The sequence below is a fragment of the Ornithorhynchus anatinus genome, chromosome 5 (genome assembly GCF_004115215.2).
Source record: "Ornithorhynchus anatinus isolate Pmale09 chromosome 5, mOrnAna1.pri.v4, whole genome shotgun sequence".
Classification (NCBI taxonomy): Eukaryota; Metazoa; Chordata; class Mammalia; order Monotremata; family Ornithorhynchidae; genus Ornithorhynchus; species Ornithorhynchus anatinus.
This window is the reverse complement of record NC_041732.1, coordinates 108,610,600-108,632,109: the sequence shown is the minus strand read 5'-3', so window position 1 is coordinate 108,632,109 and position 21,510 is coordinate 108,610,600. Positions and strand designations below refer to the sequence as shown.

The following is a 21,510-nucleotide window of genomic DNA, read 5'->3' as shown; positions in this document are numbered from 1 at the left end:
GAGCCTTCTGACTCCCAGACCCAGGCTCTCTCCACTAGGCCATGCTGCTTCCCTTGCGGTCATTGCGCAGAAAATGCTGAGTTCTTATCTCGGGCTCCTGCCCAAGGTCCCTCCCCCTTCATCTGTGACTCTCTGACCCCCCTCCCCACCTTCAGTACCCTCTTGAAATTCCATATCCAAAGGCAGTCCCCGACTAAGCCCTTTATTTCCCCATCTGCCTTTCCCTCTGCATTGACTATGTACTTGGCCTTGCACCCCTTAAGCACTTTTATACTCACCCCAGCACCATACTGAATAGAGCACGGGCCTAGGAGTCAGAAGGCCATGGGTTCTAATGCCGACTCTGCCACGTTTCTGCTGTGTGACCTTGGGCAAGACACTTCACTTCTCTGGGCCTCAGTTACCTCATCAGTAAAATGGGGATTAAGACTGTGAGCCCTATTTGGGACAGGGACTTTGTCCCTCCTGATTACTTTGTGTCTACCCCAGTGTTTAGAACAGTGCTTGGCACATAGTAAATGCTTAACAAGTGCCATAACTATAATTATTATTATATCCTTATACTCTACTATTTCCCCTGGCTGCCATCTATCTTAATGTTTGTCTCCCCCTTTAGACTGAGCTTCTGGTGGGCAGAAATGTCTTCTACTAATTCTGTTGTACTTTCTCAAGTGTTTAGTACAGTGCTGTGCACACAATATGTGCTTAATAAATACCATTGATTTATTAGTTGATTGTGCCTACCTTAGCCCCGAGAACGAATGGGGTCTGAGATTTTGCCTTGGTCTTCCGACTCTGCTTTTGGAGGGGCCGGTGCCATGTTGAAGACTGGGAAGCAAGTTAGGGCCTCCTTAGGTGATGCCTGCTGTAGGAACCTTCTTCTGTGGGGACCTTCGGCCGTGGAGACCTTCTGCAGTAGGTCTCAGAACATAATCCATAGGGTCTCTGGGCTCTCTGTCTTGAGGGCCAACTGCTCGATTTTTCCAGCATGTTCCAGCCGAGAGATGTGAGTGTGTTTCTGAAGTAATGCGAAGCTGAGCTGACAGCTGCAGATTGACTAAGGAGCCAGCATATGGCCTGCTGATAAGATAAGCTATTCCCTGTTGTCTAGGCCTAACAACTTACAACCCTTAGCCTCGAACTTGACCTCATCCAAATTTCAGATTTGGATGTCACAGTGATGGAAGCCATATGGGACTGCTTGTCTCCCTGCTTGTGTCCCCTCCTCCCTGTCCTCACCGCCTGTGGTCTGTTGATTGAACAGCTTTGGGTCTTGCTGCCTTCGTCGATCTCGTATCCCTAGCCTGCTGCTCTGGTTCACCTCCTTGATTCCCTTCTTCCGCCATCGTGCATGTGCTGCGGAACACTGCTGGCAGAAATCCAGTCACCGGGTCGTTCTTGTCCATATCGACCTCATTCTCACTTGATTTAACTCTGCCCTCTCTTCTTGGGCCACAGTATGTCTCCATTACTTCTCCATCCTTATTGACTCCCATGCCCATTTTCTGTGCCAGCTATTTCAGATGTTAACTTTCTCCTCAAGACTTTTCTCTGCTACCTCCCTCATTTCTTGCCCCTACTTGCCTAGCCACCTATTTCATTGATAAAATTGGGAAGCATCATGGCCTAGTGGAAAGAACACAGGTCTGGAAGTCAGAGGACCTGGATTCTAATTCTGGATCTGCTATTACCTGCTTTATGCCCTTGTAAGTAAGTAAGTTAAGTAAATCACTTAACTTCTCTGTCCTTCAGTTTCTTCATCCAATGGGGAATCAGTCCTACTGCCTCTTTTTTAGACTGTGAGCCCCTTGTGGTACAGGAACTATATCTAACCTGAAACCTATATCCAACCTGTTTACCTTGTATCTATCCCAGAGCTTAGTATAGTGTTTGGCACATAGCAAACACTTAATAAGTGTAAAAATGATAATAGTAATTCTTACAGTAGAAACTATCAGATGTGCTCTCCCTAAAATCTCTCCTATACCTTTCTCCTGCCCCCTTTTTGACTATCCCAGCCTTCCAAGCAGTTTCTCAAAAGGATATCTCCTGGCTCCTCTCAAAACCTACCCCTCCACCTGGGCCTCTGACCCCATCTTATTAAAGTACAGTGCTCTGCACACAGTAAGTGCCCAATAAATAATATTGAATGAATGAATTGAGTGAATTAAAACTCTTTCTCCCTCTTTTCTTCCCTTCCTGACCTTGATCTTTAATTGTCCATTTTCCAGGGGCTTCTTCCCCACTGCTTTCAAGCATGCTTTTGTATCTTTTTTGTATCTTTTTTTGTATCTTTTGTATCTTATGTCCCCCCCAAAATTCTCTCTTGTCCTCATGTCCCCCTCCAGTTATCGCCTCATCTCCCATACCTCTTCAAACTCCTTGAGCAAGTTGTCTACACCCAAAGCTTCCACTTCCTCTCCTTGCCATTCAGGAATCTGGCTTCTGCCCCACTCACAGAAATTGCTCTTTTTGAGATCACTAATGCACTTCGTCCAGCCAGATCCAGTGGACTCTACTCCATCCTCATCCTTTTTGATTGCTCAGCTTTTCTCTGACACTGAACCATCCCCTTGTACTGTAGAATCAGTATCTAACCTTTGCTGAGATGCAGTGTGGCCTAGAGGATAGAGCATAGGCCTGGGAGTTGGAGGACTTGCGTTCTAATCCTGGCTCTGCTACTTGTCTGCTGTGTGACTTTGGGCAAGACACTAAATTTTTTTGTGCTTCAGTTTCCTCATCTGTAAAATAGGGATTCCATACCTGTTCTCCCTCCTATTTAGACTGTGAGCTCCAAGTGGGACCTGATTATCTTGCATCTACTCCAGCGAATAGTTACAGTGCTTGGCCCATAATAAGCCTAGATTCCATTATTATTATTCTCTGATACTGTCCTCTCTTGATTTTCCTATTTTTCTGACCACTCCTCAGTCTCTTTCGCAGGCTGTTCCTCTGCCTCCCACTCCATAACTGTAGGAGTCCCTCAAGACTCAGTTCTAGGTCCCCTTTTATTCTCCATCTAATAATAATAATACTGATGTTGGTATTTGTTAAGTGCTTACTATGTACAGAGCACTGTTGTAAGCGCTGAGGTAGATATTTTTGGGAAGCAGCGTGGCTCAGTGGAAAGAGCCTGGGCTTCGGAGTCAGAGGTCATGGGTTCGACTCCCGGCTCTGCCACTTGTCAGCTGTGTGACCGTGGGCAAGTCACTTCACTTCTCTGTGCCTCAGTTACCTCATCTGTAAAATGGGGATTAACTGTGAGCCTCACATGGGACAACCTAATTATCCTATATCTACCCCAGCGCTTAGAACAGTGCTCTGCACATAGTAAGCGCTTAACAAATACCAACATTACTATACAGGGTCATCAGGTTGTACCATGTGAGGCTCACAGTTAATTTCCATTTTCCAGATGAGGTAACTGAGGCACAGAGAAGTTAAGTGACATGCCCACAATCACACAGCTGACAAGTGGCAGAGCCGGGATTCGAACCCATGACCTCCGACTCCCAAGCCCGGGCTCTTTCCACTGAGCCATGCTGCTTCTCTGCATCTACCACTACTCCTGTGGAGAATTCATTCACTGCCATGACTTTAGCTACCATCTCTGTGTGGATGATTCCCAAACCTACATTTTCAGCCCTGATCACTTTCCTTCTCTGAAGTCTTGTATTTCCTCCTACCTTCAGGGCATCTCTACTTAGATGTCCTGCAGACCTCACCTCACCTCAAATTCAACATGTCCAGAACAGAACTCCTCATCTTCCCACCCAAACCTTGTTCTGTACCATTGATGTTAATGAAAGTCAGAAAGTCGGTGGGTGGGTGGGTTGGGGAGAGTGGTGAAGAGTCAAGCCTCCTCCCATGAAGGAGTCGAGAGGTTGGGTATGTGCTAAATTGTAAACTCTTAGAGGGAGGGTATCATGTCTACTGACTCTTCTGTACTCTCCCAAAGTGCTTAGTACTGTGCTGTGCGTACAATAAATCATCTAGACTCCAAGTGTGTTGCGGGCAAGGAATGTGTCTGTTGATTGTTATACTGTACTTTCCCAAGCACTTAGTACAGTGCTCTGCATGCAGTAAATGTTAATAAGTACGATTGAATGAATAAATGAATTTAGACACCACCACCACCCGCCCTGTTTCACAAGCCCATAATGTTGGCATTAACCTTGACTCATCTTTTTCATTCAGCCCACATATTAAATTCTACATCCACAGCATCGCTAGAATCCTCATATTCCTCTCCATGCTACCACACTGATCCAAGCACTTATCACAACCCACCTAGACTTCTGCAGCAACCGTCTTGCTGACCTCCCTGCCTCCTGTCTCTCCCCTCTGCAGTCCATACTTCACTCCACACCTGTGATCATTTTTCTTAAAAAAAATCCTCTAGTCCCTGTGTCCCCACTCCTCAAAACCTTTCAGTGGTTGCCCAGCCACCTCTGCATCAAACAGAAACTCCTTACTATTAGTGTTAAGGCTCTTACAATCAACTCTCCCCATCACTGATCTCCTTCTGCAACCCAACCCATACATTCACTCCTGTTACTCTCAATATCTTGATCTTGTCTGTCTCACTGTCCATGTCCTCCCTCTGTCCTGAAACTCCTTTTCCCTTCACATCTGACAGACCATCACTCTCCACACCTTCAAAGCCAGCCTAAAATCATGTTTTCAAGAGGCTTGGTTAAGCCTTCTTTCCCCTACTTGCTCTCCCTTCTGTGTCACCTCTTGAGTGGGTGCGCCTTAAGCACTTGATATTCAGCACAGCCCCAGCACTCATGACCAGATGGTTACACTCTGCCATTTCCCCTTTCTGTAATGTATTTTAATGTCTGCCTCCCCTTTTAGAAGGACAACTCCTTTTTTATGGTATTTGTAAGTGCTTACTCTGCGCCAGGCACTGTTCTAAATTCTGGGGTAGATACAAGCTATCTGACACACAATTACTCTCCCCCCTTTCAAAGTCTTACTGAAGGCACATTTCCTCCAAGAGGCCTTCCCCGAATCAGCTCTACTTTCCCCTTCTCCCACTTCTTTCTGCATTACTCTGACTTGATCCCTTTACTCATTCCCCCTTCCAACCCCACAATACCTATGTACATATCTGAAATTTAATTATGTATGTCAATGTTTGTCTCCCCCTCTAAACCGTAAACTCACTCTGGGCAGGGAATATGTCTGTTAATTTTTCATGTTGTTCGTTTCCAAGTGCTCAGTACAGTGCTCTGCACACCATAAGTTTAGACTGTGCACCTGTTATTGGGCAGGGATTGTCTCCACCTGTTGCCGAATTGTACATTCCAAGCGCTTAGTACAGTGCTCTGCACATAGGAAGTGCTCAATAAATACCATTTTACAGATGAGGTAACTGAGGCACAGAGAAGTGAAGTGACGTGCCCAAACTCATGTAGCAGAAAAGTGGCAGAGCTGGGATTAGAACCCAGGTCTTCTGACTCTCAGGCCCATGCTTTTTCCACTAGGCCATGCTCTTCTCACAGAGCTTGTGGGCAGGGCTTGTGCCTGCCATCTTGATTGTATTGTACTTTCCCAGGTACTCGGTACGTGCTCTGCACACTGGAAACATCCAATACATGCTAGCCTCTGGCCCCAGTGACTCCACCTCACTTCTGGACAGGAGGCTGCCTCAAATGGTTGACTCCATGGACTCCTGGGACTTGTTCCAGGGGCTTTCCAAAGACATCTGGATTGACATGTTTTTTCCCCTTGTGCTAGCCTACAGACACGGGGACTGTTCTAGTTGGGAATCATGGCCTCCCCAGGGCCTGAAATGGGTCAGGCTAACCAGCTCGTGTCCTCATCTTCCTTATGGAACATCGAATGACCTGGTGGTGGGGGGGAGGGGGCACGTTTGCATGTGGGATTGTGACAGTGGAACAAGTAGGGGACCACTGCTTTGTGTTAGCATTGTGCAGGCAGATTGTGGCTATTGTCTATCAACAACTACATCGTATCTTGACGTAGAATTCAAACCTGTACCCCAATCCACTTGTACCAACTCTCTAACTGCTCCCCTCAGGCCCCCCAGATAATCATGTCCATCCTTATACTCTGCTGCTTCCTCTACCTGGTATTAATTTTAAAGTCTGTCTCCCTCACTTGATGGTAAGGTCCTCGAGGGGGTAAGGATTGTGTCTATCAACTGTATTGTATGCTCCCAAGAACTTAGAACAGTACTCTGCATGCAGTAAGTGCTCAATAAATGCTGTTGACTTAATAATAATAATAATAATATTAATAGTAGTAGTAATAATTGTGGTAGGTATTTGTTAAATAGTATGTTCGAAGCACTATATTAAGATCTGGGGTAGATACAAGATGATCTGGGCAGGCGCAGACTCTGTCCTACGTGGGGCTCTTTACAGTCTAAAGGGTAGGAGAACAGGTATTGAATCCCCATTTTAGAGATAGGGAAATTGAGGTACAGAGAAGCGAAGTGACCTGCTCAAGGTCACTCTGCAGGCAAGTGGCAAAGCAGGCATTAGAACCCAAGTGTCCTGAGCCCCAAGCCTGTGCTCTTTCCACTGAGCCACGCTGCTTCTCCATTGATTGATTGACTGATGATTACCTTCCCTGGGTTCTCCAATCCATATCTAGGTGAGGGCCAGGAAACCGTTATGGGTCTCCCAGCTTTCTTTGAGCTAGTAGTGAGGTCCCCTTGAATGCGGCTTCCCACATTTCATTGTTCTCCAGGAGGTATTAGAGAAGTCCACAGACAGGGAGGCTCCTTAAATCTATTTAAAGCAGATACCGGACAGCATTTTCCCTGAGGCTGGAACTTCTAACAGCCCAAACAGCTGCAGAGGGTCATTAATGGCTTCTGAACTCCCTGGCCCCTTATTAATCCTAAACCAGAGTCCAAACACACCAGAGTCCAAACACACAGGCTTTTATTCCTGAGCCTGGAATGGAGTCAGATTCCCCAAAAGGACCTTTTAAACAGTACAGCCTAGTTTGACCTCATCCCGGCCCCAGGAGCGCACAATGGTACCATCAGTGCAGTGCAGAATAGAGACATGTTGTGTTACTATTTTGAAATCCATCCAGGTTTCTAGGGAGGAAAAAAGTCAATTCATATGTTGACTCTAGACAGACACCAAAAAACATCTGACGTAACCACTCTTCCTTCCCCACTGGACTTGCTGGAGGAGAATTGTTTATTAGCTGTGGAATGAGAAGGAGAAGATCACACGTGACTTTTTAATCTTCCTTTTTGGGCACTTGGTTTCAGTGCGGTGTAGTATCGTGTGTGTGCGAGTTGTGCGTGTGTTGAAGGAAAGGAAACTTCTGGAAGACTCAGTTTCCCTCGTCTCTGCCTTGCCTCAGGAGGGATGAACAGGAAAGAGACAGTGCCAACCTTGAATCACGAAGGCACAGTTGTGTCATTTTTCTCTGCCGTTTCATCCAGCCCGGGAATCTCTTATTTTTGGCAAGCCGTATGCGAAACTGTGGTCTGGTAGCCCTAGGCAACCAAGAGCCCGACACAAACAGGAAGTGCTGTTCTGGGCACTCTCCTGATTTCCTCTCCGAGGCCCGCAGCGGCCTGGCTGTTGCCTGGGGTGGGGCTCTACAGGAGCAGGGTCAGGGCAGAGCTGCCTCTCTGTCCGGGGCCAGGGAGGTTTGGCTTGTCCTCCCGACTCCTCTTGGTTGAGCCTTTAGGGCCCCTGTGGTTTCCCCCCGTTCCAGCACTGCTCCCTGCCCGAGAGTTTCCTTTCGCTCGCTCAAGCCGACCCATGAGCAGCCGGCCACCCCCTTTCTGCGGCGCCCCTCCAGGGATGGGGAATTGGTAACCTGCCCCCTTTTCCTCTTTACTGGCCCCTAGATAAGCCCCTCCCCCTGTTCTCTTTAGCCTCGGCTGCCCCGCACCCTCACTTGACTTGTAAGTAATCAGGACTAGCTCACCTTGAAATAATCCTTCGAGGAGCAATCTCCCAACCTGTCTGTGAGGGCAGAAAAAGGGATTCCGTTCCCTGTCATTTGAAAGAACTGATCTACTTGGCTTGATTCCTGCATCTAAGACTGAGTCTTGATATTCTATCCAATATACATGATATCGTATGTTATATATACATGTGTCTGTAAGTACTGAGAAATAAATGCCTAAGTGTTAAAGGTAGCTGTTGGCAAGATGTGACCTGGATTTCGGGAATTTATTTATTTTTATTTATTTTAATGGTATTTGTTCGTTCATTCAGTCAGTCATATTTAGCACTTGCTGTGTGCAGAGCACTCTACTAAGCACACAGGAGAGTACAATATAGCAATAAACAGACACATTGCCTGCCCACAACAATCTTACAGCACTTACTATGTGTCAGGCTTTGTAATAAATGCTGGGGTAGATACAAGCTAATCAGATTGGACATAGTCCGTGACCCACATGGGGCTCACAGTCTTAATTCTCATTTTACATTTGAGGTAACTGAGGCACAGAGAAGTGAAGTGATTTGCACAAGATCACACAGCAGATAAGTAGTGGGGCCAGAGTTAGAACCCTGGTCCTTCTGACTCGCGGGCCCTGGGCTCTATCCACTAGTCTTTGTGCTGGAGGTGGGATTGTCAGGGGAATTTGAAGGTGGGGAGAGCTGTTATCTCTCGAATTGGGATGGGGGGGTGTCGTAAGGTAGATTTGGAAGCAGGAGAGCTGAGAATGAAGCTTGGGGAAGCCTGGAGGGAGTGGCGAGGGGGAGCTGGGGAGTAGTGTGGAAACAGAGCTGGTCAGGAAAATGGGGAGAGCTGCCCAAGATCCGAGAGCTGATGGCCAGGAGTAAAAGGAGCTTTCTGGTTTAGTGGGTAGAGCATGGGCTTGGGAGTCAGAAGGATTTGAGTGCTAATCCCGGCTCCACCATTTATCTGCCCTGTGACCTTGGGCAAGTCACTTCACTTCTTTGTGCCTCAGTTCCCTCACCTGTAAAATGGGGATTAAGAGTGTGAGCCCCATGTGGGACAGGGACTTTGTCTAATCTGACTAACTTCTGTCTATCCCGGTGTTTTTGGCACATAGTAAGCCCTTAACAAGTACCCTGACTGTGAGCCCATTGTTGGGTAGGGATTGTCTATCTGTTGCTGAACTGTATTTTCCAAGCGCTTAATACAGTGCTGTACACACAGTAAGTGCTCAATAAATACGATTGAATGAATGAATAAAAGTAATAATAACGATTCTCCGTGATGCCAGGGATTTTGATTTGGCTTGACCGACGGGCCGTCCAGTTAGTGAGGATATCAGGCAAAGACATGTAGTGGCTCAGTCGAGGAGACCCGCTGGTTGGGCCCCTACCCATTTCCACTTGGCCCCAACCCCTGGCACTGCCACCCCGGGGATGACTGGATGAAGGGACTTTAGCAGTCATTCCTCTGCGTCGGGGCCCATGAAGGAGTCACCTTTGCCTGCTCCTCCCACTCCTCTCTCCCCCTGCTCCTCCCTCTTTTCCCCTTACATAACTCCTTGTGGGCAGGGAAGGTATCTGCCAATTCCATTGTATTGTACTCTTCCAAGCTCTGCAACTGAGTGATTGATTGATTGGGGTAGACCAAAAAGGATCCATTGAAGAATGCTTGGGCTATGGCATAGCTGGTCTCAGATTTGCAGTAGCATGCTCTAAGAGAGGAAGACTACACGACTGGGAGTCAGGAGACCTGCGTTCAAATCGCGGCCCTGCCACCTGTTTGCTGTATGACCTTGGGCCGGTCACGACGTCTCTGTGCCTTAGTCTCCTCAACTGCAAAATGGGGATTCCATACCTGTTCTCCCTGCCCCTTAGACTCCGAACCCTGTATGGGCTGCCACCCCAGCATTTAGGATAATGCTTGGTACATAATAAGCTCTTAACAAATGCTACCATTACTAATAGTGACATTAATTATTATGCACTTTAATATGACCACATATTATTTATTATATTTATTATTATGATTACTCCATAGTGCCATTGGCTGGCAGTCAAGTCATAGGTATTTATTGGCTCTGTGGCCAGAAGGAGGAGTTTTTTTGTTGTGAGACAAATTGCCTGGAGTGAAGATTTGTCCTTTCAGGATACCTTTGAACCCTTGGGCCAGGCCAAGTTTGACATTGCTGGTACAGTTGAGCAAGAGATGCAGGTGCAGCCAAGATACGCAATCAGGCCATGCCACCCATACCAGTCACGCCCAAACAGCAAGTGATAAATGTCTGTTTATTTTTATTCTGAAGTGCGTTCCTCATGCATGATCTTTTTGGGCCCAGGTGCTCCAGGCATATGCTGCTTCGCCTCACGTCATGCTCTGTGAGCCCAGCATGTCTCTCCCATGCTTCTGTTTCCTGGCTTGACGTCCAAACCGTGCCCTAGAAACCTAGCTCAATTCAAGCTGGGAGAAGGGAGCTCAATTCAAGCTGGGAGAAGGGAGCTCTGGGAAGAAATTGGGTAGGTGGGCTGGGGTCATAGGGTAGGGAAGAGGAGCTGGTTCCTCACAGCGTGAGGGGCTGAGGGGGGCTGGGTCGGAGATAGGCCAGAGGTGGGAGTGGGGGGATTAGTAAGACATGACAATAGGTCACCAGTAATAGCAGCCGTCGTCCTTGTTCTATTTTTGTTCCCCGCTGTAGGCTTTATTTTTTCTGCACAAGGTTAATGTCAGGGTTGACTTGTCGGCTGAATGGGAAGTCGATGGTGTGCTCTGTGGTGACCCTGTTTGTACCGTTTGGCTCATCTTAAAATTCAGCTCCTGCCGCTGGTAGGCAGTACAGATTTCCTCTGCCCCAGATTCAGCAGACCCGGCTAATTACGGAAAAAACAACCTTTCCCTGTAATTGGCCAATTATTTTAACATCTTTTGGAGAAGCTCTTGATAGGCGCCAGGGGTTTTGAATCATCAAATCTTTCCCCTTCGGGCCTGCGGCTTACCGAAAAGAAGTTGTGGCTGATCGTTGCATTTCAAGACACAGTGTGGCAGAACGGAAAGAGCACGAGCCTGAGAGTCAGAGCACCTGGGTTTTAATCTTGGCTCTGCCACTTGTCTGCTGTGTGACCTTAGGCAAGTCACTTAACTTCTGTGTGCCTCAGTTACTTAAACTGTAAAATGGGGATTAAGACTGTGAGTCCCATATGGGACATGGATTGTGTCCAATCTGATTATTTTATACCTACCCCACCTCTTAGTACAGTATTTGGCACATATTAAGTGCTTAGCAAATATGATTTTAAAAAATGGAAGGACTGCCTTTCGAATGAAATGTTCATAGTTAAAATGCTAAAAGTGTCTTGCCAAAAGTGATTTATAGTAGCTCCACTACCCTGCTGGGGTGGCAGGGGTGGGGATGGAGGGAGGAGCTTCTTTGGCACATTGAAGCCACTCACGTAGCCACCTGAGTTGGTTTGTCAAGTGTTGCCTCAAGTTGGCTTATTGTCTAACTTTAATCTTGAGCTGATAAATCTGTCTGCAAAGAGAGAAAGAGAGAGTAAGCCACTCTCTCCCGGGCCCAGAGGGAAGGGCAGAAACGATGCCTGAGCTAATTGGCAGGAGATGAGGAGTCTGATAGCAGCTTGGAAGCGTGGAGAATGTTATATCTGCTGACTGCTTCTCCTTTGGCCGGGCTCAGCCGGATGTTAAGATTGTTTAGCCGCCGGACTGGAAAGTATAAAGGAAATGTGCTAGCCTGGAAACTGGGCCTGCAGGCCTCGCGGAGTGTCTGCTTTCTCTACCCCAGTCCTGTCATCTTCCTCCTCCGGCCCAGAAAAATCCATTTTGGATCCTCAACGTTGAGCTGGTGGCCAGAGGCGGAGCTGGGACTCAAACTCACGTTTTTTCCCCTAGGCCACGGGAATGTCGTTTCTAGTACGAAGGCCAGCGGTAGAGTCAGGGTGAGCCTTCTCTGTGGCTAAGGGCTTAGTGAGGCCCCAGCAGACTGGGCAGCCCCCACTGGCCTCTCAAGGAATCTCTTGCCCCTTGGAAGGTCAGCGGACTGCCTGTCCTCCCCCCTGGCCTGATGATCCCAGAAGAGTCTTTGCGGAAAGCACAACTGTGGGAAAGCATGTGGGAGCTTTCATAAGCACGTTCCTATGTTCCTGACTCTGGACTGTTGAAGCTCGTGGAAAACATATGTGCTCTTGTTTTAATTTTCTCTGAGCGAACAGCTGTGTCTCAGTTTCGGGAGTCCGTTCATTGTGTGCGTCGAACCTCAGGGAGTGGGTCACGGTCAGGGAGACAATCTGCCACTATGTATTGAACACCTATTTCCAGTCTTCTGCCTTCTACCCCTCAATTACTGCTTCATCACTTCCGCACCCCCTAAGAACCTTGACACCGTCCCCCATCCTTTCCATCACACTTTCGTCTATATCTTTGTACTCTACAATTACTACTACTGGTTATTAATAATAATAATTGTGGTATTTGTTAAGTGCTTACCGTGTATAAGGCACTGTACTAAGCGTTGGGATGGATACAAGCAAATCGGGTTGGACACTGTCCCTGTCCCATGTTGGGCTCACAGTTTTAATCCCCAGTCTTAATTCTTCTCCTCCTTGTACGCCTCCTTTTCCTCTCACCTTAGGTTGTGCTTCATCCCAGCCATGGGTCAGCTTTTCCTGATGTCGGCAGGGCCCCTCCTCTCTCTGGGTTAGGTAGGGCAGTGAGGAGGTAACCAGTCCAGGATCCAGGACCGATTCTAGGGCCACTTGCTCCCTTCCCACTTCCCAAATGAGGACCCTCCCTCAAAGGGCCACTTCATTAGCAACACAAGTAAGCCCAAAAATGCTAACCGCTGACACACATCTCCCTAAGCCCCTGCCACACTCCCAGATTTCACAACCGTGATGTAAATGACGGCAGGGGTGCCAGGATCCTGAAGAAAGCCTTCAGAGTAGGGGATCCCATTTTGGTTTTGAAGAAAATCCTTCCTCCCTTTCAGCCTGATGTCTTTTGCTACCAGCCTAAGGTTTTCGGCCGTGGGCCATTGGAGTTTTCGTGTCTAAATTTTATTTTTCATTTTATTTTTAAATTTTATTTTTTATTTTTATTAGGTCAGGCGACATCTATCATCTCCTCCAGGCTAGAGTAAAAGAATTATTTATGATCATTTTTTTCTGTTCACTCGAGCCAGCTGCCCATGGATTGGGATTGCCATAGCAACACCTAAAAACAATGTAAAAACTAAAGCTGGGTTTTTTTGACTTGGGAAGACCACAGGTGCCAAAGGGAAGTGGAGCTGAGGTGTCGGCTCTGTCTCGGTTAGAAACGTTGCGTTGTGGAGATTTGCTGGAGCTCCAGAGCCTGACCTGTGCTACTGTTCTTCCGCAGAGTTGTTTAGCAGTCCACCCTCCACCTTCAGATGGTGGCTTGTGGTCCTCAGGCTTGGAAGATCCCTTTTTCACCCCATTGATTTTGATTGACCGTAAACTAAACTTGCTTCAGTTTCTCTGTCTGCAAGTTGAGGCCAATGCCTTGTTCCAGGAAACTGCCTTACACACAGTGAACAATAATGACACCCTTGAGCATGGTGCTGTGAAAAGCTTTGATCTTCCTCCAGGAAAGGTTTTGCAGTCAGTCAGTCATATTTATTGAACTGCTTACTATGTGTAGAACACTGTGCAAAGCATTTGGGAGAGTACAATACACCAATTAAGAGACACATTCCTTGCCCACGACGAGCTTCCAGTCTAGAGGGAGAGACAAACATTTATATAAATAAATGAAGTACAGATATGTACATAAGTGCTGTGGGATTGGGAGGGGGAATGAATAAAGAGAGCAAGTTGGGTGATGCCAAAGGGAGTGGGAGAAGAGGAAAGGAGGGCTTAGTCAGGGAAGGCATCTTGGAGGAGATGTGGCTTCAGAAAGGTTTGAAGATGGGGAGAGTCATTGTCGGATTTGAGGAAGAAGGGCATTCCACGCAAGAGGCAGGACATGGGTGAGAGATCGGCGGCGAGATAGACGAGATCAGTTAGAAGGGTAGCATTAAAGGAGCTAAGTGTGGGGATTTGGTTGTAGTAGGACATGCAAAGGAATATTGTGCTTTCCAGTAGGTGTGTGAAGCCCAGTGGGGCCCAGCCAGCTCCAGTCCTTCTTATCAAAGCTAAAGAGAATGAATTCTCTCAGAAACCACCCAAGGGTCTGAACTGGGTGGACCAGGTCCAGAATCTTGAAGTAGGCCAAATTGCTTCTCGGTTGGTCGGGTTGGACTTGAAAACACAGCAAGGGAGCGACAAGAGGAACAGATTGTTCGAATGCCTGCTCTGGCTGATAAGGTGGCATCGTCCATGAAACTTTCCTGAGGGCTGTGCTTTCACGAGTCTTGAATCGGGACGTGAGGCCTGCCTTTTTCCCAGATGATTTCACTCTAGCTGACATTCAGCACTCAACTTCTCTCTCCTTCCTCATTGCCAGAAGTCCAGCTGTCTCAACTTGAGCTGGAGAGATTGTCATCTCTGTCAGAACATGAAATGCTCCCTCCGTGGGAAGGAGTGGGAACAAACTCAGTGATAACTTGGCATTTGGGCCCCTGCTAACGGCTGGAATGGGTTTGTGTTTCCTAGTTGACCATGTGGTTCCAGAGCCGGGGACCAGCCTGCTCACGGCCTTCGACCAGTGGCGAGAGTGGGCGGACGGCAAGTCGTGCTGCGACTACTCCCTGCATGTGGACATCACCGAGTGGCATAAGGGCGTCCAGGAGGAGATGGAAACCCTGGTGAAAGATCATGGTAGGCCTTGGGGGACTCGAGATGATTCGAAAGAAGGCAGTTCTGGAGTTTCAAGCCCTGCCTGTTTTAGTTGGAAACCAATCTGGTAGGCTCAGCCCTGTGACTTTAGCGAACAGGAGGTGGTCTGAGCCATGAAGTCGGGGGTTTTATTGACCATGTTTCTTGAGAGTTGTTCTCGCCTAGCAACCACTCCTAGCTGCTAGGCTTGAAGGCACAGTCTTCTGGTTTCCAGTAGTCCTCTAATAGTGGCTCAGAAGGGAGGAAGTGAGAGAATTTGGGGAAAGAAATGAATGTCTGATCAGTTCCATGAGGAACCTGTGGAAAACACTGAAAACCCATCAAAGTTTTCCCCGTGAGAGTGGTTGGTTTATTTCTTTGGCGTTCATTTTGTCTGACTCATTCACATTGTCCCCTTTTCTCTCTCCTTTTCTGCCCCAATAGGTGTAAATTCCTTCCTGGTGTACATGGCCTTCAAAGACCATTTCCAGCTAACGGATTCTCAGGTAGGTGGCCTCCTGCTCTTGAAAGCATCAGTCGGTACCTGACACTTAGGCTTTACATTTCTGGATCAAGGTTTGCAAGATCTGTAGCTTAGGGGGCTGTGGCTGGGGCTGGCTTGGTTGAGCGGCCAGGCCAGATGCTTCCCCCTCCTCTGTTTGTGTTGTATTCCTCAGTTGGCCCAAAGGCCTGGCATGAGATCATGAGGTCCACGGTTGAAGGGTGGCTACTGTTTGGTGCTACGGGCCATCCTCTCTCCTGGCAGCCGCCTCCAGCTCTGAGGAAGTAGGCGCACCCCATCGGCTGAAGTGTCTGAGGGGGCGGAATGAAGAGTTGTCTAGGAAAGGCAACACGATTTCATCTTGGGCACCTGGCTCTGCCATGACTTTGAGTCCCCTGTTCCCTCAGCGGGCACCTGGCTCATCTCCCAGACAGCTGGGGCAGTATTGGATCCCGAGAGGTGTATAGCTGACTCTTTATTCTCATCTGAGCTCAGTTTCAGGGCTCCTCTTATCCTGCTTGAAGATTTCCCTGCCTTGTTCATCCCTTGGTCAGAATCCATTCCCCAGTCTGGGATGGCTGTGTGGAGCAGCTGGCTGGGCACTCCAGGCACAGATCTGGCTGCACGGCGGCTGGACGGGGGAAGGAGGATGAGAGTTCTGAGGAAATTCATAGCCTGCTTGACCCCTCTCCACTGTGGGCTGCTGGGGTTTCAGTCCTTCAACAATTTGTGGAATTTGGGAACTAGGCCATTTTTTTTTTAATGGAATTCGTTAAGTGCTTACTGTGTGCCAGGCAATCTACTAAGAGCTGGGGTAGATACAACCTAATCAGGTTGGACACAGTCCCTGTCCCACTGGGGCTCACAGACTTAATCCCTATTTTACAGATGAGGTAACTGAGGCCTAGAGAAGTGAAGTGACTTGCCCAAGATCAACCAGCAGACAAGTGGCAGAGCTGGGTTTAGTACCCAGGTCCATCTGACTCCCAGGCTCAGGCTCTATCCATTAGGACATGCTGTTTCTCATTTCTGCCCATTTAACTAATATTCCAAATTTTCCTTATCAAGCACTTACTCTGTGCTAAGTACTGGGATCAGGTACCAGGTGAACAGATCGCATCTCTGCCCTGTTCCACATGCGGCTCACAATCTAAGAGGGTTGAAGAGCAGGTATCTCGTACCATTTTATAGATGAGGAAACTGAGGTACAGAAGTGAAGTGGCTTGCTCAAGATCCCACATCAGACCAGTCAGTAGAGCTGAGATTAGGACCTGCATCTCCTGACTTCAGTTTCTGGGTTCTTTCCACTAGGTCAGGCTGTCCTTTCAGACAAGGGGACAAGAGAGGGCCTTCTTGGCTCTCTGCTCATTGTGCTTTTACTCAACATTGGGGCCTTGTGAAAACAGGCTGTTTGGTTGCTTTTCTGGTATGGGTCATACGGAGGGGTAGCCACTTACCCTCTCTGGGCCTGCTTCCCCAAACAAAAACCAGGATAATCAATCTATCAATCTATCAACTGTATTTCCTGAGCGCTTGCTGTTGCAGATTTGCAGTATTAAGCACTTGGGAGAGAACAATATAACAGTATGACACATACCCTAACCACAATGAGCTTACAGTCTACAGGGGAAGACAGACATTGATATAAATAAGTAAATTACAAAAATGTGCTGTGGGTCTGATGGAGGGGTGAATTAAAAGAGCAAATCCAAGTGCAAGGGTAATACAGCTCCAAGGGATGCTATGAGAGACATTGGGGCAGTAATAATAATAATGATGATGTTGGTATTTGTTAAGCGCTTACTATGTACAGAGCACTGTTCTAAGCACTGGGAGAGATCCAGGGTAATCAGGTTGTCCCACATGGGGCTCACAGTCTTCATCCCCATTTTACAGATGAGGTAACTGAGCAACCGAGAAGTGAATAATAATAATAATAATGTTGGTATTTGTTAAGCGCTTACTATGTGCCGAGCACTGTTCTAAGCGCTGGGGTAGACACAGGGGGAATCAGGTTGTCCCACGTGGGGCTCACAGTCTTAATCCCCATTTTACAGATGAGGTAACTGAGGCACAGAGAAGTTAAGTGACTTGCCCACAGTCACACAGCTGTAAGTGGCAGAGCGGGATTGAACATGACTCTGATTTACTGTTCATGTCCTCATTACAGTGCTCTGAACACAGGAAGCATCATATTTATTGAGCTCTAGAAAAGGTGATCAGGGGAAGAACAGCTATGGGGAATCAGGAGTCCAGAGTTCTCATCCAGCTCTGCCCCTGGCTGCTGGGTGGCCTTGGGCAAGTCACTTACCTCTTGGGTCCTGTTGTGCAATGGGGATAATGATCCCCACCTCTTCCTGCTCACACGGCTGTTGTGAGGGGAAAACGAGATAACCGATGTGAAAACGTTTTTGGAAAACAAAAGTGCGTCCACACTGAAGGCTTGAAAAAAGCGAGACAATGGTTCTAGAATTTTCCCAGTGCTTGGCCCTGGATTTGCTGATTTTCCCTGCACGGCCAGGCAGCGATTGTTTCTTCCCGGCCTCCCAGGCCTGGAGCTGAGCCAGGGACACAGAGAGCCTGAGCTTCAGAATCCTCTTCTGGGGTCTTCTGCACGGTGGCACCTCTGCCAGCCATCGGACGGCAGCACCGTGCCAGCTGGACCATCTGTCGAGCCTTGGACAGTCTCCAGGCAGCGGGGCTGGAGGATTCTCGAGCCAGGAGGGCCTACTACAGGCAAAAGCATTTGCTTGGGCCCTGATACTGAACATCGCGCTCTCACTGTCCGCCCCCCTCCTTCCCTGCAGATCTACGAGGTCCTGAGTGTGATCCGTGACATTGGTTGCCCTGGCCCAGGTCACGCTGAGAACGGAGACATCATCGCGAGGTAGCATCCCCTTCCTAGCCTGTACCGCGGGGCCCCGGGGTTGAGCACAAGTCATCGAGTTTCCCAGACCTGGCAAGATCTGGTCCTGGCGGGTTGGGCCCGACCAGTGTTGTTGCTTTCACACCTGAGGCTTTTCTGCCTTCATATTTACTCACTCTTGTTGCCACACTTTGGGAAATAAAAGTTTTGCAACCCCCAAACAGGGAAGGGGCTATTATATGGGGGAATTAAGCCTAGCAAGAAGGGTAGCTTGAGAAAAAGAAGAAAAGGAAGGGGGAGATGGAGAAGGCAAAGAAAGGTGAGAGGACACTAGAGACTAGGCCATTTACTTCTATTGCCTTCTCCCAGTGCTGCATCCAGTAGGCATGCAATGAATTATGTTAAACCCCCTCTGCTCCTCTTCTAACACACACCACCCTTTTTAAAGAAAAAATTCCTCTTCCCCTTTTGCATTATAGCATTCACACCCTTCTTCTCTTCTGGCTGGTGCAGTTCTCTCTTTTACAATTAACCAGTCTGTGGTTCAAAATAAAAAATGATTTCCTCCTCAAAAATTGGTTAGGGAAGGAGAGAAATTATTAGGTGGAGGCAGTTATGAGAATAAATGTGGTAGTTAGCCATGGTATTTGTTCAGTGCTTCCTATGTGCCAAGCACTGTGCTAGGCACTGGGATAGATTCAAATTTAACAGATCAGGCCCAGCTCCATTCTACACAGGGCTGTCATCTCACGGGCCTTAGTTTGGAGGTCCTTAGCCTGAGTATAACTTAGCCTTCACCTTTTCAGAGGCATAAGACACCTAGAGGGATCATTTCACCTCGTGTCATAAAGAGGAAACGTTTGCTGTACAGCACAGAAATTTTACACGCAGCTTAGCCCAGGGGAGGAACTCATGGAATGAGCGGAGAAATTTTAGTAAATTCGTGTAACGTTTGTGTCAGCTCCCTGTCGGCCCTAATTCACAACTCTGGGCCCATGTGTGTCCTGCCACCGTTCCACAACTCCTGCTGCTGCTGTCTCCTCATCTTCCCTTGAACCTCAAGTCAGAAGAACAATTCCTCCATCTTTGTTCTCTGTGCTTTTATTTCAGGAACAGCAGAGGATCCTGGAGCTAGGGATCACCGGCCCCGAAGGACACGTCCTGAGCAGACCCGAAGAGGTGAAAACTTGACGGAGAGGTCAAATGTCGACCAAGTACATCTGTTGAGAATAAACCAGAGGCTCTCGCTTGGCCCTGGGCATTTCTCTCCTAGTGCTTCCGTGCTCACCCATATGAGAATCTTGGGGTTGGCAACCCTGCAGGGGTCTGGTCGAGGAGAGGGATTGCTGGGCTGGACCCTCGCAACTCACGTGCCGATCCTTTTTTTCTTTTCTAGGTGGAGGCTGAAGCCGTGAACCGGGCAATTACGATTGCCAATCAGACCAACTGCCCACTGTACATCACCAAAGTCATGAGCAAAAGTGCTGCGGAAGTCATCGCCCAGGCCAGGAAAAAGGGTATGTCCTGACAGATTTTACCTTCCTGTCACATTGGGAGCAGCTTTGTTGTATTTTGCGGTTTTTTTTCTTTATGGTATTTATTAATAATAATAATAGTGGCATTTGTTAAGTGCTTACCATGTACAAAGCACTGTTCTAAGCACTGGGGAGGATACAAGGTGATCAGCTTGTCCCATGTGGGGCTCACAGTCTTAATCCCCATTTTATAGATGAGATAACTGAGGCACAGAGAAATGAAGTGACTTGCCCAAAGACACACAACAGACAAGCGGCGGGGCTGGGATTAGAACGCATGACCTCTGACTCCCAAGCACGTGCTCTTTCCACGGAGCCACGCTGCTTCTCAAGTGCTTAACAAGTGCTTATTTTTTAAGCCTTTACTGTGTGTCAGGCACTGTACTAAGCGCTGGGGTAGAGACACGCTAATCAGGTTGGATGTGGTCCATATCTCACATAGGGCTCACAGTCTTAACCCCCCATTTTACAGATAAGGTAACTGAAGCATATAGAAATGACGTGACTTGTCAAAGATCACCCAGTAGACAAGTCGTGGAGCCGGCAGTAGATCCCAGGTCCTTCTGACTCCCAGGCCCAGGTTCTATCCACCAGGACACCCTGCTCCCTGCTTTTGCTTCTGCTGCGCTTTGTGCACGATGGATCACGGGCCGGTGGCCTTCGGGTCTGCAGCTCCCGGGACAGTGCGCTTCAGGGACAGCGCTTCGTGAACAGCGGCCCCCAGGGCAGCGCCCTGCACTTAGCGGGCACGCACCAGATTCCACTGACAGACCATTTGCAGGTGGGCAGAGATGTGGTGCTGCTCTTCAGGGATCTGATTTCTCTTCCAGTCTCTGGCCGCTTCGGCGGGCCTCCTGCTCAGCTCCAACTTCTCCTACTCCCAGAGAAGCAGCCCCGGGGTTCCCATTTCCTCCCTTTGTTCTGTTGCTCCGTGGCCTGGTTCCCGTCTATTTAAGACCTCCCCTCTGCAGAGTGGGTGTGGTAGGCAGGCTGCTTTTCCCTCTTTCACTCAGGTTTGGATCTAATTTGTTGGAGCCCAAATAAACATCAGGACACAGATTACATCACTTTTCCGTTTCATTTCCGAATCACTCGAGGGAGTGCCAGGCTGTTAACAGCTGGTTGGCCACGGGCTCATGGCAGGGGCGGCCGGGGGAGAGGAAGGCGCTCACTCTGCCTGACCCATTAAGCTACATCATGAGGCTTGTGGTGATCCTGAGCCCGAGGGAACGTAGGGAGGCCCTCAGCCAGGGGCTGCCAGCTGTTGGCTCCGGAGATGTGTCTGATTTTTTTTTGTAATGGTATTTGTTAAGCACTCACTCTTTGCCAGACACTGTTCAAACCACTAGAGTAGATACAGGATATTCAGGTTGGACACTGTCCATGTCCCACATGGGGCTGACGGTCTTAATCTCCAGGAAGCAGCGTGCTTTAGTGGAAAGAGCATGGGCTTGGGAGTCAAAGGACCCAGGTTCTATTCCCGGCTCTGCCACTTGTTTGCTGCGTGACCTTGGGCAAGCCACATAACTTCTTGGTGCCTCAGTTACCTCACCTGTAAAATGGGGATGAAGACTGTGAGCCCCACTTGGAACAATCTGACTACCTTGTATCTTCCCCAGCGCTTAAAACATTGCTTGGCACAAAGTAAGAGTTTAACAAATACCATTATTATTATTATTCTTAATTCCCAGATGAGGTGACTGAGGCACAGAGAAGCAAAGTTCATTCAATAGTATTTATTGAGCGCTTACTATGTGCAGAGCACTGTACTAAGCGCTTGGAATGAACAAGTCGGCAACAGATAGAGACAGTCCCTGCCGTTTGACGGGCTTACGGTCTAATCGGGGCTTACTTGCCTAAGGTCACCCAGCAGATGAGTGGTGGAGCTGGGATTAGAACCCAGGT

At 48.3% G+C, this 21,510-nt stretch overlaps 1 protein-coding gene across 1 annotated transcript in view; it reads left to right on the top strand.

The window, feature by feature from the left end:
• The window catches only part of DPYSL2 (dihydropyrimidinase like 2), a 131,423-nt gene that overhangs the window by 91,016 nt on the left and 18,897 nt on the right, over positions 1-21,510 (top strand). The window contains exons 4-8 of the mRNA XM_029065996.2: positions 14,541-14,705; positions 15,147-15,208; positions 18,012-18,088; positions 19,177-19,249; positions 19,467-19,587. Coding sequence (XP_028921829.1) covers positions 14,541-14,705; positions 15,147-15,208; positions 18,012-18,088; positions 19,177-19,249; positions 19,467-19,587 — 498 coding nt within the window. The remainder of the gene's footprint in view (positions 1-14,540; positions 14,706-15,146; positions 15,209-18,011; positions 18,089-19,176; positions 19,250-19,466; positions 19,588-21,510) is intronic.